The following is a 17,605-nucleotide window of genomic DNA, read 5'->3' as shown; positions in this document are numbered from 1 at the left end:
CCACAGCATTCAAGTGCTAACTCAGGAAATTGCTATCTGGAGCCAGTTATCTACCAGGCACTGTACCAGGCACTACAGGTGACCAAAAAAAAAAAAAAAAGAAATAAAAATAAAAAAGGCTCCATTTCATCTCCACTCTCATGGATCTCAGACTCTATCCCTTTCCACACCCTCACACCCCACCCCCAAGACAAAACAAATCTCCTCTTCAACTCCCACTGAAAGGCAAGTTTGGGAGTTGGTTCCAAATTCATATTAGGGCTCACAGAATTTATTTCCACATCGGGTTAGAAATTGCCATGTGTTTTCCCCCCCCCCATTAACTCTCTCCCACTTCCTCACCCCCAAAGCAAACAACTATTTTTTTTATATATACAAAGCAGAGAATGAACATCTGTTAGATGACATCAACATGACTCTTCCGTTGCAAAAAGGCAAAATAACTCCTAGTCCAATGAAAAAAAAAAAGCAATCTGAAAGTCTGGCAATATATATTTTTTTCATCCTCAATGCTAGACTTTGACTATAGCAGAATGAGTTCCTCTATTTTAAATCCATATTTTCATACTTTTAATTTACAAACAACAGTTGGACTAGACATATAATTTTATTACTATCTTGTTCACGTTTTGATTCTCAACTAGAGTCAGCCCTGAGTCTTTAACAACAGGGCAGCAACTGTGTTTCCACTGCCTTCTCACCCCATCCTCACTAAGCACCTCTCCTGTATTGAGTACGCATCATGTGCTAGCAACTGTTCAGACCACAAAGCCCCTCGTGGACCTTGTATTCTTATAGGGGAAATACAGATGTGTAAAATAAAAGTGTAAAGTCTACACTGTGTTGGAAGATGGTAAGTGTTCTAGAGAAAATTGAAAGCAGGAAAGGGAATACGGAGTTCTGGTGATGATGAGAGGATTACAGGTGGTTAGGGACATTCTCCCCAAGAAGGCAACACCTGAACAAAGACTGAAGGTGGAGGGAATCATGTGACTATTTGGGATAAGACTGTTCCAGGCAGAGGGAACAGACCATGCAGACTCTGAAGTAGAAGGGTGCCTGATATCTTTGAGAAATAGCAAGATAGCTAGTATGGCTGGGAGTATGGGCGAGTGTGGTGGAGAATGAGGTCCAAGAGGTAGTGGGAGAGGCAGAACAAGGGGGCCCCATATTTGTCAAATTAATATCAATAAGCAGTAGTGAATTACAAGATAGTTGACCTTTATTGAGCTCTTACCATGTGCTAAGTGTAATTCCAGAGGGTTATGTATATTATCTCCTTAAAGATGCAAAATAATTGGTTGCTCTAATCTACATACAGTTGACCTTATGTTTTAGGACACACATAGCACTAAGTCCAAAACTCTATGGTAACTATTGGGTCGTTGGGAAAGTCATGACATATTTTTCTATGTTTTTCAATGCAAAAATGTGTCATGACTTTCCCGATGACCCTATATCTCCCTGAAAAAGTTTTTTTTTGCCTTAACATGACTAAAACCTTTGCTAAATGCTGCAATTAAACTTCCTCGTGCATCTTAAAAATAAAAACATAATTCTTTATAAATATCAGATGTATTGCTAATTTCCAAGTTATGGTTTTTTATATGAATTTCAAGTCTGTTCCAGTACCACAAGGTTAAAGTGTTCCATTTATGCAACAAAAAGTTAATAAATACAGCTTGGGACGCTATTCAGAGTTCAAACCCTGCTTTAGTAACATCCTTTGATTTGTTTAATGAATACTTTATGCCTTTCTTTTTCTGAGTTAGGTATATGGCATAACTTAATGTTCGAGTGTTACACATTACATCTACTATAGCAAAAGATATGGTACATATTGTTCTTTTGGCATGTTTTCTTCTTTCTGCTGTACTTGCATTTAAAAGACTTCTTTACACACAGAAATAAGCATGCCAAGAGAGCTGGGCTTGCTAAACAAAATTAATTAGTGGAAGCACCAGATGTATCTTCATAAAGAACTTCGGTAGACTGCTTATTACTTAGTTTCCACTAACTAGGAAATTGTTTGAAAATATGTCCTAAACACAAAGAGATTGTTCAGTTCAACCCAAGAAACATTTATTGAGCACCTTTGTCAAGTGCGAGGAAGATAAAGACATCCCAGTTGCTCCCCTCAGGAATTTACAGTCTACAGGGCTGACAGAATCTCAGACCTTGGAGAGGAAGATAAGTCTGGGGCAAGTGCACACAGTGATGCAGAAGGTGCCAGAATAAACCTGTGATTACTTTTTAAAAAGTCACTCACTTAAAACAGCAGGTATCAGCTATCCCACGTCTAACCAAATATAAAGGAGTAATGACTTAAGAACAGACCTTCTAATATCCTAACATTAAATTGTCTGTGAAAGACATGGTAGAACTTTACCATAACCATAACATTATAAAATGTTTCTACCATCTCAAAGCTGATTTGAATCAGAAGTACCTGGGGGAAATTTTTAAAAGCACTTACTCCCAGGCCCCACCCATTGGAAATTCTGATCCACAATATGGGGCTGAGGCTTTATAAAGCTTCTAGAGAGTGGTGACCTGGCAGGTTGGGGGTGGGGGGGGGTGGGGGGCAAGAAGCACCAAACTAAGCTGACTCCAAGAACAATGAAGGTCAAATGTAATAAATGGTATCTTCTTACCCAAAACAGACTGTTATGCTAAAGCTGCCTTCTGATCTAAACATTGAGATCACTAATATCGCTTACGACACCATCCAACTGCATACCCAGCGGCGTATCTCAAGACCAAAAATGGGTGTGCATATTTCAATTTATGGAAACTTGAAAAATAAGTGACCAGGGCGAATTAGCAAAATCACAAATGTGAGAAATACTAAAAAATCATTGAGTATGCCTCTTTACTCAAGAGGTAACAGAACTGGGGTTCCTAGGGGATTTTTTTTCAGCACATGTCTCAAATCTAAGTTTTACTTTTTTTGTGTGATTGAACACCTATGCCTTTATTGGATCTCTTCACATTTTAAATATATAGGATGTTTCAGGGAAACTCAAATGACAATGTCTTCTTCCATCGGTCAAGTGCAATAGTCTCAAATTTGAAGCTCGGTAGGAAATCTAAGCAATCACACTTCTTGCCAGAGAACTAGAACTGCTCTACCAAGCACCCAGTTAACAGCCTGGGTGACCATATAGCATCTGAAACTTCATTTGGAAAGATGGGTGACAGCTTTGGTCAGATTAACACAAAGACAGTGTTGGAGAGATGTGCAGTATTGAACATGCATCTTCAAATAGGAACTTGAGAAATTTTTTAAATGCTTAAAACACCCATGATAAAAATCCTACATATTTAATAAAAACATACATATTTATTAAAATTTTACTATATGCCTAGCATTCTGCTACAATGACAAGACATAGTTTGTCTAAACTTTAGCCTTTAAAAAAAAACAAATTTCGTATGTAAGCAAACTTAGTAATTACTAACCAAAGTTTCAGACTGGGAATGGATGGAATGGATACATGGTTCAGTGAAAAGGAGCTAGTATTTGGTTGTTTTGATTTCTTGTCTCATTAGAAAGCACGGGGTGGGGGAGCTGTCAAAATATTGTGGGTAGATTCACTGCTATTAAGTCGCCTCCGTTGTACAGGGGCAGAAAGTAGGAGAGGAGAGGAACAAGAACTGAGAAAACTCGGCAGAAAGCGGCTCCCTGCCATCAGTAAAGACCTAATTAACAAAGATTTACCTAGGCTGGCAAACAGCTCACTGCTTCAATCTGGTGGAAATGGCAGAGGTATACTCGGTTGTGGGTTAATTAGGTCCATCTTGAAGCCAAGCACCAGGTCGGGAGCCGACTGGCTCGAACACCCACGAAAAAGCCGAGCCACCTGAATCCACCTCTGGGCGCAGGCAGCACCCTGGCACTGGTGAGGGGCGACGCGGTCGGGCCAGCCTCCGGCACACTTTGCCCAACCACTCCTTGCCAGGCGCACACGCTGGGATTCCAGCCGCGCACGGAGGCGACAAGGAGGGCCCGGCCGCCCAACCACTGAACGGCGTGGTCAAAAGGGAGCTTGAGAGAAGCGTCCCCACTCCCGACTCTTCCTAAGGCGCCCAGGGTCGTCCGCTCGCAACCTCTGAGCTATGTCACCTCTCACGGGGCCGGCGGAGTCAGGAAGTCTGGAAACTAAGTGAGGGGGCTGCGAAGACCGAAAGTGGGGAGGCGCCAAGTTGACGCTCTGGTTTGAGGGGCCAAGAGGAATTTGGTAGGGGAGCGATCGGAATGCAGTCACTTATTTTATACCCGAGCCGCCGTGGGCCAGATTGAGCAGGACTCCGCGGGGTGCAGGCAGCGACCCCGACTTCCTCCCGCGCTCCGTCCCTCCAGGCCCAGCCCGCCGCCCGCCGGACGCGCTCCACTCACCCAGCTCCTCCGCCTGCAGCCGGAGCGGGGCGGAAACCACGAGCAGCAGGGCCAGGAGGCCGCGCTGGGCAACCCCCGCCAGCTCGCAGCCGCCGCAGGCGCCGGCCACCATGGCCCCGCCGGGCGCCAGCTTGGCAGGCTCGGCCTCCCCTTGGCGGGCGCAGCGCCGCCGCAGCCCGGGCCGGTCCGCCTCCTCCGCGGCCGAGCGCGGCGCCGGGACTGGGCGCAGTTTCTGCCCAGCACCGAATCCCATTGAGGCGACCCGGGGCCCAGCCCGCCGGGGGCGTCTCCCGCCCCGCCCAGTCCCGAGCGCGGGTCCCCAAAGTAGGAAGTCGCGCTCCGGGGCGGCGGTCGGGGAGGCCGGAGGCGTACCCGGCACTCCCTGTTTCACACTCCCCTTTTCCTCCGCCCCTCCTCCCCCCGCACCCGTGAACCTGGGCGCCCGGAGGACACCTGGCCTTGAGACCCGCCCGGAGCCGCGCTGGGTCCCGGTCCTCCCAAAGTGCCTGCGCGCGCGTGGGGCCCGTGGGAAAGGGGTGGGCATGCCACGGATAGCAGCCCTGAGGGACTAGAAATATCGTGATGATCGGTTGATAATGATGACAATTAAGATCCAATTCAGGTCCCTCCACCCAGTCAATCATTCATTCAAAAGTTAAGATCCAATAGTGTGCCTGCCAGATACAGTGCTAAACCCTGGAGACACTGCAGGCGTTAAAGTTAATGAGGCACATAGATAATGCAATTTACAATCGGTGACAAGAAGAGCGCTAATGGGGCACATTCCGGGAGATCTAATTAGATGGCGGTCAAGGAGGCTGCGGGGGAGGACTCAGCCAGGAAAGGCCTCGCTTTAAAAGGGACATCTAAGCTGCGACTCGTAGGATGAGTGGGCCTTGGGAAAGCGGAAGGAAGGGGACAAAAGCACATACACGGTTTGCCAAGGAGCTGAGGGAGGCCAGGGCCAGCCAGGGCACCTGCAGCAGGGTGAACAGGTGGGTGTATGGCCGGACGTGGAAGCCGGAGCACAAAGCAGGGGCCCGAACGAGGACGGCCTGGAAGGGCACCCAAGGATGTTTCGTTTGATCCTCCGAGCAATGAACAGCCACTGACGGTTCAGAGGAGTGACGGGATCTGATTCTCTGGGCAGGCGTGTGGAGGAGGGCTTGGGAGAGGAGGGCAAACTGAGGGGGGAAATGGAGAATTACAAGGCTATTACCGAGTACTTGAATGGGGGAACTGTCAGTGGAAATGAGCAAGGAGAGATTAAATAGGTATGTTCAGGATTTTCTGATGTCTACAGTCCACTTGCGGTGCTCCCTCCCGCGAGCTTGCTCTGCTCGCTGCATAACCTTCGCACCACGGCTCGGCGCCCTGCAGCTTCCCTGGCTAACACGCAGCCGAGGTTACACCTGCAGGTGCTGAGAAGAGGAGATATTGGAGGCGGGGAGGAAACAGCAGCCCCTCCCAGGCCCACTATTGGCCCGTCACGTGCTCTTCGGATACCCGGATAGACTCCTTTAAAACGTGCCTTCTTTTTTTCCTCTGTCTTTATTTTTCAACTAAGTATTTTTAGTTGAAATTTCCAGTGAGATTGTCTTTGGGGCTTTGCTTTCTGGAAAGCAGTAGAGTTTAGGAGGAAGGAACTTGGGCTTTAGAAATGAGACTGATGATCCAAGTCTGATTCCCTGATCAGCCAACGACCGGGACTGATTCTCTCTGGGCCTCAGTTTCTTTCAGGAGTATAATTACCTAGCTTTCCTGGATGTTACAGAGACGAAATAAAAGATGTATATAAAGTTTTAGCGTATAAGAGGTATTCAAATAGTAGATTTATCCTATTCGTATTGAAAGTGAATTCACACCCATGAAAATATTGAATAGTCTCAGACAAAAACATAAACGGATGCTTTGATACATTGAATCACTTCCTGACTCCAGCTCTCCCTGTTTCTTCATTCTCTTCATTTTTTCTAAGAACGTGAGTTTGGGCAGCTGCTGCTGGCCTCTGACAGGTGTGGCTCTGTGAGCTGTGAAGAAACACAATGGGAGCATTCATTGCTAATAAGGAATTCACAGGGTAAGGCTGGTGGGTTCCCAAAACTGACAGTTCCCATCCTAGGTAATGCCTTGATGGGAATGGAGTAATCTATTCTACACCAGAATCCTGATCCAGATCAGGGGAGAAATTTAGAATCTGGTAACAATGAGAAAACAAAAAGGCTAGCTGGGTCCCCCACCTTTCATTATGCCTTTCCTTCCCTGAAAAGTAAAAGGAAATCCTAATTAAAAGCATAGTAAAAGAAAAATATGAAAATATAACAGATGATCCTTTATATTATAGTGTATAATAAAATTAACACGCCTCATTGAATTGATATACTGTACTTCACATAGATTTTTGTGTTAAGCATGTGTACCTTTTTTATACTTGAGATTTTATTTTGATTTTTTTCTTTCATAATGCACTATATCTCAAATCTTTATGTAAAATTCTGAGATTCCATTAAGAAAAATTTGAATTGTTAGGCTCCACCCACAACATCTCACATTCTAAGATGCAATAACTGTGTGTCATATGAAACATCTCTCTGGAAGGGTCTCTCATAAGGCTATTTCACATTTAACCCCTCCGTTCACTTTCCATCCAGTCTTTCTTTATTTTGTATATCTTACTGCAATTTATGCTTGTATTTGCTAGCTCATCTGTAAAAACAGAACACAACTAACTGGTCAGGGCCGCTTTGTTTTATATGTAAAAGATGTATTTTGTGTTGCTTAGGTAAGGTAGAATTTAAACAGAACTGCAAGTCTAGTATTATTTTAGAGTAGTCAGAAAGCTTTAGACCATGGTTCAATTTGACAACCTAGTCAATTTTATCCTTAACATCTAATAACCCTGATTGTGATTCTCTGAAGAAGACCAAATGGAATATAAATTTAAAACCTTTATAATCTTCTACGTCCTAAATGCTCTCCTTTTCCCAGTTTAACCCATAAATATATTTTAAACATTTTCTATATGTGAAACAATGTGATGGAGGTATAATAAAAATAAATACAGGTACCTCTCTCATTCATGGTCTAATGATAGAAATTTGAGAACAGCAATACAAGCAGACAAGAACAATGACAGAAATGGCTCAGGGTGTTATAGAATCACAGAGGAAGGGTAGAGATCTGGATTTCAAAAGCCTGGGAGGGTGTGGGAGAGGTGAAGGTGGGAATTAGAAGGAAAATGTTTGTCAGAGGAGGAGAATAACTTGTGAGAAAGCTCAGGAATAGAGATCACAGGGTGTTTGTAGGAATTGAGCCTAATTCTTTAGGGCAGGAACAGTGAGCTTGAGACGGGAGTGGGAGCCTGAGGTGGAGTGGGAGGCGAGAGCAGGATTTGAGGGCAATGGGAAAGGGCGGGGAAGTGGAAGAACTTGTTCAGATTTGCATTTTAGAAAGACCACACTGGCTGCAGGGTGGGGAATGGATTGGAAAGAAAGGCTGGGAGGCTAATTAGGAGTTTGTGGCAACACTCCAAAACTAGAGATAATGTACCTCACCTCTTGTGCTCAAAGCAGGGGTGGGGGGTTTCCCTGGACCAGCAGCATCTGCAGTAGCTGGGCGCTTTCCAGAAATGCAGACTCCTGTCCTCACCCCTGCCAGGACCTCAGGACCAGAATCTGCATTTTAAGAAGATCCCTATTTCAGGATAAAATCATGAGTAGATCTGAAGTCGAAAGACAGACGTAATTGAGTCTTAGGGTATAGAGAAGTGGGAGACAAGAAGATGAAATTTTGAATGCAACAGCCAAAATAATTTGTGTCACCCCAATTACTTCCTCATCTCTAATTCCCTACAGACTTTACAAAAACTCTGATTGCTGACGTTCATCAGGAGAAATTCTTTTTTTTTCTTTTTATTAGTTTCAGGTGTACAAAGCAACTAATAGTTAGACATTTACACCCCTCACAAAGTGATAACCCCCAATCTACTACCCCTCTGACATTGTATGTAGCTGTGACCATACCACTGAATATATTCCCTATGCTGCACTTCTTTTACATCCCATGAAAACACACACACACACACACACACACACACACACACACACGGTCTGACAATTAAGTTTGGGAACTTTTTGCAACGATGTTGCTAACCTTTTTTGATATCAAAGGGATTTTCATTATGAATTTATACCAACTGGACAGTTAGCCAAGTTTACTATTTGGAAGTGCTGAAAAGACTGCGTGAAAAATTAGACCACCTGAACTTTTCGCCAACAATTCACGGCTCTTGCATCACGACAATGCACCAGTTCACACAGCACTGTCTGTGAGGGAGTTTGTAGCTAGTAAACAAATAACTGTATTGGAATACCCTCTGTACTTACCTGATCTGGTCCCCAACAACTTATTTCTTTACCTAAAGATAAAGGAAATATTGAAAGGAAGACATTTTAATGACATTCAGGACATCAAGGGTAATATGACGACAGCTCTGATGGCTGTTCCAGAAAAAGAGTTCCAAAATTGCTTTGAAGGGTGGACTAGGCACTGGCATTGGTGCATATCTTCCCAAGGGGAGCACTTTGAAGGTGATTGTAGTGATATTCAGCAATGAAGTATGTAGCACTTTTTCTAGGATGAGTTTGCGAACTTAATTTGACTGACCTCATATATACATTTAACTATAAATATATTTAATTATAGTTGACATTCAATATTATTCAACTTTAGCTTCAGATGTATAGCGCAGTGATCAGGCGTCTACACAGCCTGTGAAGGCCATACAGCAGGGATTCTTAAATACTGCCATTCACTGTGGCCTTATCTCAGTCCTCCTTTGTGTGGCCCCAGAAACTTGAGTTTTGTCCATGTGCTTGATCTTGGGGATACTGTTCCATGATTAACTTTCACCGAAGTATATAAACCAGCATCAGGGCCATTGCATTAACTAACAGTGAGAACCGTAAAATGGTGTACACTCTCTTCAGCCTGAAAACAGCTTTGGAAGGTAGAATCCATCAGAGGTTGTTAGGCGAACGTGAAAGAAAAGCCAGACTGATTCTCTCAGTGGTTCTAATGTTTGAAGGCAACATCATAAAAGAGCTGGAACCCTCCCACCCCTCACCCCAGTTAAAGTAAAACAATTATTCTGACGTTTATTAAAATGGTAAGGAAGACTTTATTTGGGACTACTGCAATAGGGGTCAAGACTGTGGCAACAAGGGAGAGAGATCAGGCTTCACCTTAAATACAGTAAAGACAGCCCAGGATTTCCAGCCAAGGAGCAGAGTGGATGAAAAATTACTAACAGAAGACAGTAAGTATAGGAAGATTCTTGCTAAACCCACTTAACAAGATTCTTGCTGAAGACAGGTGAAGTGCTTACACATCAAAAGTGGAGGATGAGGAACTTGATCAGATATCAAGGGTGAGCAGGTCAAAGGTGGGGTACTCTCTCTAAATTGACATAGCAGGGTTCTTGCTAAAACTGGACTAAACAAGCTGAAGAGCAGGTCCAAGGATGAGGCCTAATCGAAAGGGGGGCTCAGAGGAGCCTGACTTTAGTCAAGGAGAGTGTCACCCCCACATGGGCATTTCTGTCACCAGCACTAAACAGCTAGAGTTAGCAAGTTAAATCCTCTCTCAGGGGCAGAGCTGAGCAGAGCACTATCAATATTTGCATCCTGAGCTGGCCTTTGTCTAATTTCCATTTCTTCTTTTGATACATGTTAATATAACAATCAGGCTTACTCCTGCCTAGGCTTTCTCCCATATTCTCTCATTCTGTTTCTAATAAATTATCGTTTGATTTATGGTGTAACTTTCAAGGGGCAACCCTATTTTCAAGTTCTACTTGCCTGCAATGCATTTATGTAGTTTTAAATAATAGTTTTGGAAGAACAATTCTAGGATAGCTATTTCCTAATTGCCTCCCCAGGAAACAAGTTTATCCCCGACTGGGAGATTTGCTGAGCACATTAAGCTATGAAGCAAAGAAACTTATTGAACCTATTGTTTCTCAAATGTATTTGAAATATCATTTTTGTTTTCTATGGTGTGTGTGTGGGGGGGGAGGGGAGGGAAGGTTGGTAACTGCATAGTTTTTATTTTGTTTTATTTTTCCCAAACAAGTTCAGTAGAGAAAAGAGGTAAGGAGTGGGGGGGGGCTTTATCCCCCAGGTTTAAAACAGCCCATCTCTGACCAGTGGCTCATTTCTGCCCTCTAACTTTGTGTGAGATTGGGAGGGAGGGGACAGACAAGTGTAGACGGATGGAGGAAAGTTTCAGGCGTTGCTGTCATCACAGTTCCCACCTTCAGCTCAGAGACCTGGGTCATTTGCCTGGGTCAGGAGGGCAGGGAGGGAACTTGGAGGCTCCCTTCTATTCAGCAAGCTAAGCCAGGGTCCTTGTACTCTGGGAAAATCGCCCTAGAATTCCATATGTCTTTAACAGCTGTCATTCAGAGCCCCGAAGGTAAAGGAGGAGAGCGCCTCCACCTCACTCAACAACCACAAACTATTGACCTGAGTGTTGGAATAAGACCTAGAGCTGAATCTCACTCAGCTGACAGGCTTCAGTGCCTCATCATTTCCCCTCTGGCTCTTTTACCTGAGCCTAAAACTCAGGGAAGAAGATCTGGAGAGGGAGTTTGGGAAGCAAGTGGGTAACTAACAGAGGCAGCAAGAAGCAGAGAGTACCACAGTGAAGGAGGAAGCCCTAGGTTTCAGGGCTGCAGGGCCTCCCACACTGAGGCCAAAATTGACCTTTAGACCTTTAGGCTATGACCACTGTGATAGAAACCAATGTGGTCAGAGCTGAGAAAGCTGAGAGGAAGGGATGGGAGAAACGAGTATTCCCCAGCACCGTCACACCCTTGTCCCAACTCCTACACTCTTGTGATAATATGGGAGGCTGTGCACAAGGTGTCAAGGAGAACTCGGTTTGATCCTGGCTCCACAAACTCTGTGACCTGGTACATGTCGCTCTCCCTCTTTGGGCCGTAGTTTACTCCTCTCTACAAGGAGAACACTGGACAGGGTGGTCTGTGATTCCTCCTGCTTAAACATCCAGGATGCTGTCCTGAGGCTAATGAGAGGAAGTGGAGGTGATACCTTGGCATCTCTGGGAAGCATTGCTGGAAGCTTAAAACATTAAACAAAGACTTACAAGACGTGGCTCCCATCCTCTGGCCTCGCAATGTGACTCTCAGATATTTAGACTTGAGGGCTGATTGTTTCAAAGAACCGGTGTGTGATATGGTTGGGTTGAGAGTAGAACATGCATGAAGACATGCGTGAGCACCTCACAGTGAGGGAAATCATGAAGCTTGAGACAAATGAGGGCTCTCCATTCAAAAGCCTGGACCATTTCTCTCAACTTCTGCTAAGAGAGGGTCAGATTTTCATCTTCTTTCCTTCTCCCTACGTCTCTGTATGGTTTGACATTATAGTTTGAATAAAACAAAGACCATTGTAGCCACCAGTCCATTTAAACAGGAGATGCATTTCTTTTTAAGCAAAAGAATAAACGTTACAGCAAGAAGAGCTTGACAGTGGTGTCTGGCCTTTCCTAAGATCCCGTCAGCCCTGTCTCCACACAGTGGTTTGTAAATTCCATCAAAGCTTACCAATTCTTACCCTGATAAATGTCTTGCAATGAAGTTTAAAATTAAAAGTTTTAACGATGAGTAAAAAATGGGACTCCTATTAAAATTTATTATCCACCTTTTTCTTTTTTTCTAAAGCCTTTTTTCCCAGGTTTTATCTCAAGAAAAGGTCCTCATTTAGTTAAATATGTGAAGGATTGAATTTCAGCTGTTTTGAAAGACAGGCTTTGCCTGTTCAAAGAAGATGTTTTTTCATTTTCTCTAAAAAACCTTAATGTTTGTGTCATATGACTTTTAAAAAATCATGACTTCAGACCACACAGAGATCATCATAGGCCAGGAAAAGGAGAGATAAAAATCTTGAAATCAAGAAGTTGAGTAATCTCTGTTAGCAGAGAGGTTTCTAAGAAGACAGAGAGCCCTTTATGGGTTTGATTCTGAAGTCTTTATTTAGACAACAATTCTTTTTAGTTAATGGAATTTTTATTTGAATAGGAACATACAATTAGGAGATTGAGAAGCAGGTTATAAGGAATCTGGAAAATTTGATACTTTGTTAGCAGAGCTCCTGTTGGAAGACAGGCAGTAGATAATGCATTTGGTGGTGATGTTGGGTAATAGGAACGCTTCTGTACTGCAGGAGAGAATGTACAGGGGGCTCTGGCACGTACTGGAGCAGCCATTCTGGACAGTGCTTTGGCAGTGTTCCATCAAATTCGGTACCCACAGCTCTATGATCAGGCCAGGACCATAATGGGACAAGCATGAGGATGTGGAAGAATCAGGACACTTGGAATCTAACACTTGGAATCAGCAAGTGAAATGTGATGGTTGCACACCTTGGAGCACTATGCAACACTGAGAAGCAATGAACTTGATCAACATATAATAGCACAGGCAGAGTCTTCAGTTTTTCTGGAGTTCTTGAAGCATTTCAAAGCCCTGCCCTCAGCACAGCTGCCTCCGATACAGACTTTGGGCACCAACACGCTCACAGGAGGAAAAGGGCTGGGGGCACCAAAGCCCCAGCCAGTGTCAGCTGCACCCTCGTGGGCAAACATCTTCCTGTATCACCACACCCACCACTTAGCCTAATGTTTCTGTTGGGGTTACTGGGGATGAAGAAAACCACAAACAAAGTGAAACCCCAGACAAGAGCAGTCTCCCCTGGGCTGCCCAGGACCAGGCTCGTTGGGCAGGGGCCCAGGCCTCCTTGACCTTGACCTAGAGCAGCTACTGAAGAGTGGCACCTGCCTGGGCCTGACTGCAGGCCCAAAAACAACCCTTGGAGAAACCAGGACAAAACCACCTTCTCGTGACTGTGACCCCACCAGGCCCCGTTTTTTCGCTCATCACCTAAACCAGTATTTCTCTGGTAGAGATGGTTTCCTCTGGACCGTTTTATGCTGTTCTCACAGCGCATCACCTCTGCCCCGCCCCAGACTGCTGTGTTGCACAGACTGAGGGAGGTGCTAGAACACCACCAGTGGCCTTGCAGACAAAGCAGACACCCCACCTAGGTTCCTCGCCTTCCGTTTCCATGAGGTACTGGCCTCTCTTTCTTCACATGATGTGCCACTATATTTTGCATTTATACCTTGGTATTACACTCTGGTAGACTCGCTGTTTTATAAATGACGTGTAAATACTCTTCCACTGTCTCCCCTTCTCGAATGCCTATGGTGTCTTTTTTTTTTCTGGTCCAATACATTTAGTTTCTGTATATGACTGTGTTTTTTGAATCCACATCTCTCCTCTAGTATTTTTTAAATAAATGTTTACAACATTAAAAAAAATAGCACAGGCAGATCTTTAAAACATGCTATGGAGTAAGAAAAATAAGACACAGAATGGGACCTTGTGTATGTAAATTTATGTAAAGTTTTGAAATATACACTCATGCAACAATACTTTTTATAATGTTGCATACAAGCTCAGGAAAACATATAAACTGCATTATTGTTGTTGCCTCTGGTGGGAAAGCAAACTGAGGTAGTGTATAAATAAGCAAAAAGGGGGTTTGCCTGGACTCTTGACAATGATGACACTGTGCCTTGGAATGAGTGCAGTTGGCACAATCCTCTGTACCTGAGGTAATTAAAAGAGGAAGAGACGAAGAAGCAATGGAAGGCTGGTTGCATATAAAATTAAAAGCAGAGATGATTTACTGTAAACATCAGCTAAGTGGAATTGGTAAATCAGGAAAGACCTATTAGGTGTGCACAGCTCTGTTGTTTCCTTTTTTCTTGGGAGGTATTCTCCATCACACAGGCCTGCCTAGGTCCAGGGCTGTCTGGGGTTAGGTGGGAAAATCTTCCTCATTCTGTATTGTGGTCCGTAGGCCCAATTGGGTCTCACACTTCCAACCAAGGTCTATTCATAATGGCCTCTATTTTCACTTTATTACTTATGTATATTATTTTTAACTGGATGGAGGAGATGGGTACTCTTTATTGGGAGCACTCTAGGAAACTGCAGTTGTCACGGTCATGCAAACAACTTGAACTTTGTTGTTTTTATTATTTGGCAACCACTTTTCCTGCCACCTTACTCAACTGGATCAAGGTGCAGCCTGTACTTGGCAAAAAGCAGTGTTACTGGGTTGAGGAGTAAAGGTAATGTTCTCACCACCAGAGTGGAGTGAAGCCATTATCGGAGGCTCATATCAGAGTCTGTTGACTCAGGTTTCTCTGTAAAATTAAGTTTATGGATCAAACAAGCTTGCTTATCAGGATTTCACTGGCTACTTTCAATTATTACTATGTTCCTAGGGTGTGGTATACTAGAAGGAAAAAAGAAAAAGGGGGCTGCAGACCTGCTGGGAACAACAGACAGCAGAGATGGTAAAGGTGCCAAACAGTATGTAAAAACCTTAGTAGTTATGGAGTGCCTCATGCAGTACAATAACTGATGTCTCCAAACCGCAAGACAAAAGTGAGTTCTGTTCAATACATCCTGCTCCATTAAGTGAGAAAATAAGTGATACAATTTTAATAGATCGCCATTAGAAAGACATTTGAAACGGTTAACTTCAGCAACTTGAAAAATTGTTAACGTGCCACACCTAATTCCCCACCCTTGTTTCATAAGAGAGTTATGATTTGATGTTACTATTTAAAAATCATTAGTATATTTACAAAGGCTACTTTTTTTTTACTCTTCTGAAAATGTACACTTTATTACTATCTGCAGTTATCTAAATAATAAACTTAAGTTCATTATTATGGGCCCTAAGATTTTTACTAAAACCAGGTAAACATGGAAGTGCTTTAGACAAAGAAGTTTCAATTTAAAATGTTATATAAAATTTATTGCTTTACAGAATGTTGAAAATTTGCAATATGTGTATTTTGCATTATATAATTGTAGACTTTGATCACAAATACATAGCTAAATAATAATCTGTAATAAACTTATATTACATATATAACTGGGTTTGCAAAATTTCTTTCCAACTTCAAATGATAGTAATGACTTTTAACTTTTAATTTCTTTAGTTCCAGTTTGAAGAAACCGTGACTGAGTGAAAACTTTGGCTGGAAATAATGTTTCTAATATGGTTAGAAACACACATCTTCCAGGGTCTGTACTCTGGTCTCTGTAGTCATCATATTAACTTAGATGCTTAAGTCTTTATGCATACTGAACTAAAAGAAATCAACATGAATATAAATAGGCATCTTTATAATACAGAGTAGAAATGTGCTGGGAATCATTTATCACAGAAACTCCAGAAGCAGAACATAAACAAAATTTTAAATTAGGTTTCTTCTTAAAATGCAATATGCAATTATTATAAAAGGGTAAAACATTTCAGAAGTACAGGACAGAATTAAAGTCTTTTGTTTTCTTAATTCCTTTTCCTCACCCTCCTCAGATAACCTCTGTTACATTTCTGTGTATATTTCTCCAGGACTTCCAGAACTGAGCCTTGATTTTGCCATAGGAATTTTGTTATTTGAGCATAATCAGTATATCATGACTCTATTGACCAATATAGGGATAAAATTTGGTTTAATATATGTAAATTTATGAGAGGGCCTTTGAGGAATCATTTTACAGTGTTAAACCTGACTCATTTTAGATTCCATTTTTTTTTTTTTAACAAGAAAAGCTGGTTAGGCCTGTTTTTCTTGGTTCCCATAATCTTTTCCAGGCTCAATTCAGCTTTACCCAAAATTGTTATAGACCCAGCTAAAACTTGCTTTTGCACTACCTATATATTTTTACTTTTAATAATTCTAGAATTAATTACTTTTCTACATTTTTTGTAGGAAAATAGTAAACTAGAATAAACTTTGGTGAAAGTAATAGCTGCCTTTGTCAAAGCAAGAAAAGCTTTTGGAATGGTTAGTACCAACTTCTTTGGCACCTGGATAGATACAAAGTAACAATTTGTCATTTAACACTTTCTAGTACACTAAAGAAGTAGATAATTGATCTCTGTTGATTTGCAACCAAAATTCTTGACATATCACATGGGGTTAGGAGAATATAAGTAGGAGAGTAAGTTTCAGTTTTATATGATAATTTCCAAGTATCGATGCTTAATTGAAGTGAGAAAATACTAAATATATGGATAAAAGTGCTTATTAAATAAATGGATAAATAAATGGCTCTAACAAGGATGCTGTGATATTTCTCATCAACAGTTGAAAAGACAAATGGTTCCAAGTTCATTCATTAATTTGTTAACTCATTTGTTGTTTGGTTAGTATATCCAGCCATCCATTCATCTATCCACCTTTCTAGCCACCCATCTTCTCAAAAAAGTACTTTTTTGAACACCTTCTCTGGAGGTGGAACTGTGAGAGAATAAAAAAACAAAAAGAAAACAAACAAAAAAACCCCTCATAAAACATTAATAGCATTCCCAAGAAGCTATAAACATCAATGCTCTTATTACAATTCTTGGAGTAAATGTTTTGGGTAATGTTTCTAAGAGAAAAAAAAGTCATAAATTTGATTTATAAAGGCCAGAAGAGAATTGCCTCAGAAATTAAAATTAGATGTAAAGATTTACACTTCAAAGCCCCACCCTAAAAGATCTTGATTTCATCAGCCTAGATCTGCCAGTTACTAACTGTGAGGGCTAAATCAAACTGTTTTATTTTTTCAAAGCTGGATTCCTCATCTATAATAGAGAGATAATGAAACCTACTTCTCAAGCATATCAAGAATAATAAGTGAGACACTATATATGAGAGCTTTTGCAAATCCCAAGTGTTATACAGTTCTAAGGCATTAGTCACTTTTAAGTAACTAATTTAACACAATGAAGTAAAAACACATTTTGAACTCCAGAAAAAGAACTGGTGGGAGGCAACCAACCCACCAGAGACAGAATTTAAAACACTGGTTTTAAGACTGCTTAAGGAACTTAGTGAGAACGTCAACAAAGAGATAGTAAGCATTAAGAAGGACATAAAAACCATTAAAAAACCAGTCAGAAATAAAGAATACAAGAATACACTAGAATGAATCAACAGCAGATTAGATGAAGCAGAGGATCAAATCAGTGATTTAGAAGATAAGGTAGCAGAAAACACCCAATTGGAACAACAAAAAGAAAGAAAAATTAAAAAAAACAAAACAGTTTA

The 17,605-nt window shown here is 42.1% G+C and overlaps 1 protein-coding gene across 1 annotated transcript in view; it reads right to left on the bottom strand.

Annotated features, from left to right (window-relative positions):
• The window catches only part of DCBLD1 (discoidin, CUB and LCCL domain containing 1), a 68,218-nt gene extending 63,581 nt beyond the window's left edge, over window positions 1–4,637 (bottom strand). Inside the window, exon 1 of the mRNA XM_019668273.1 lies at window positions 4,400–4,637. Coding sequence (XP_019523818.1) covers window positions 4,400–4,511 — 112 coding nt within the window. The 5' untranslated portion in view covers window positions 4,512–4,637. The remainder of the gene's footprint in view (window positions 1–4,399) is intronic.
• Between the last annotated feature and the right edge of the window lie 12,968 nt (window positions 4,638–17,605).

The sequence above is a fragment of the Hipposideros armiger genome, unplaced genomic scaffold, assembly GCF_001890085.2.
Source record: "Hipposideros armiger isolate ML-2016 unplaced genomic scaffold, ASM189008v1 scaffold_523, whole genome shotgun sequence".
NCBI classification, from domain to species: Eukaryota; Metazoa; Chordata; class Mammalia; order Chiroptera; family Hipposideridae; genus Hipposideros; species Hipposideros armiger.
Note: the sequence above shows the minus strand (reverse complement) of the source record. Positions and strands in the feature narration are given on the sequence as shown.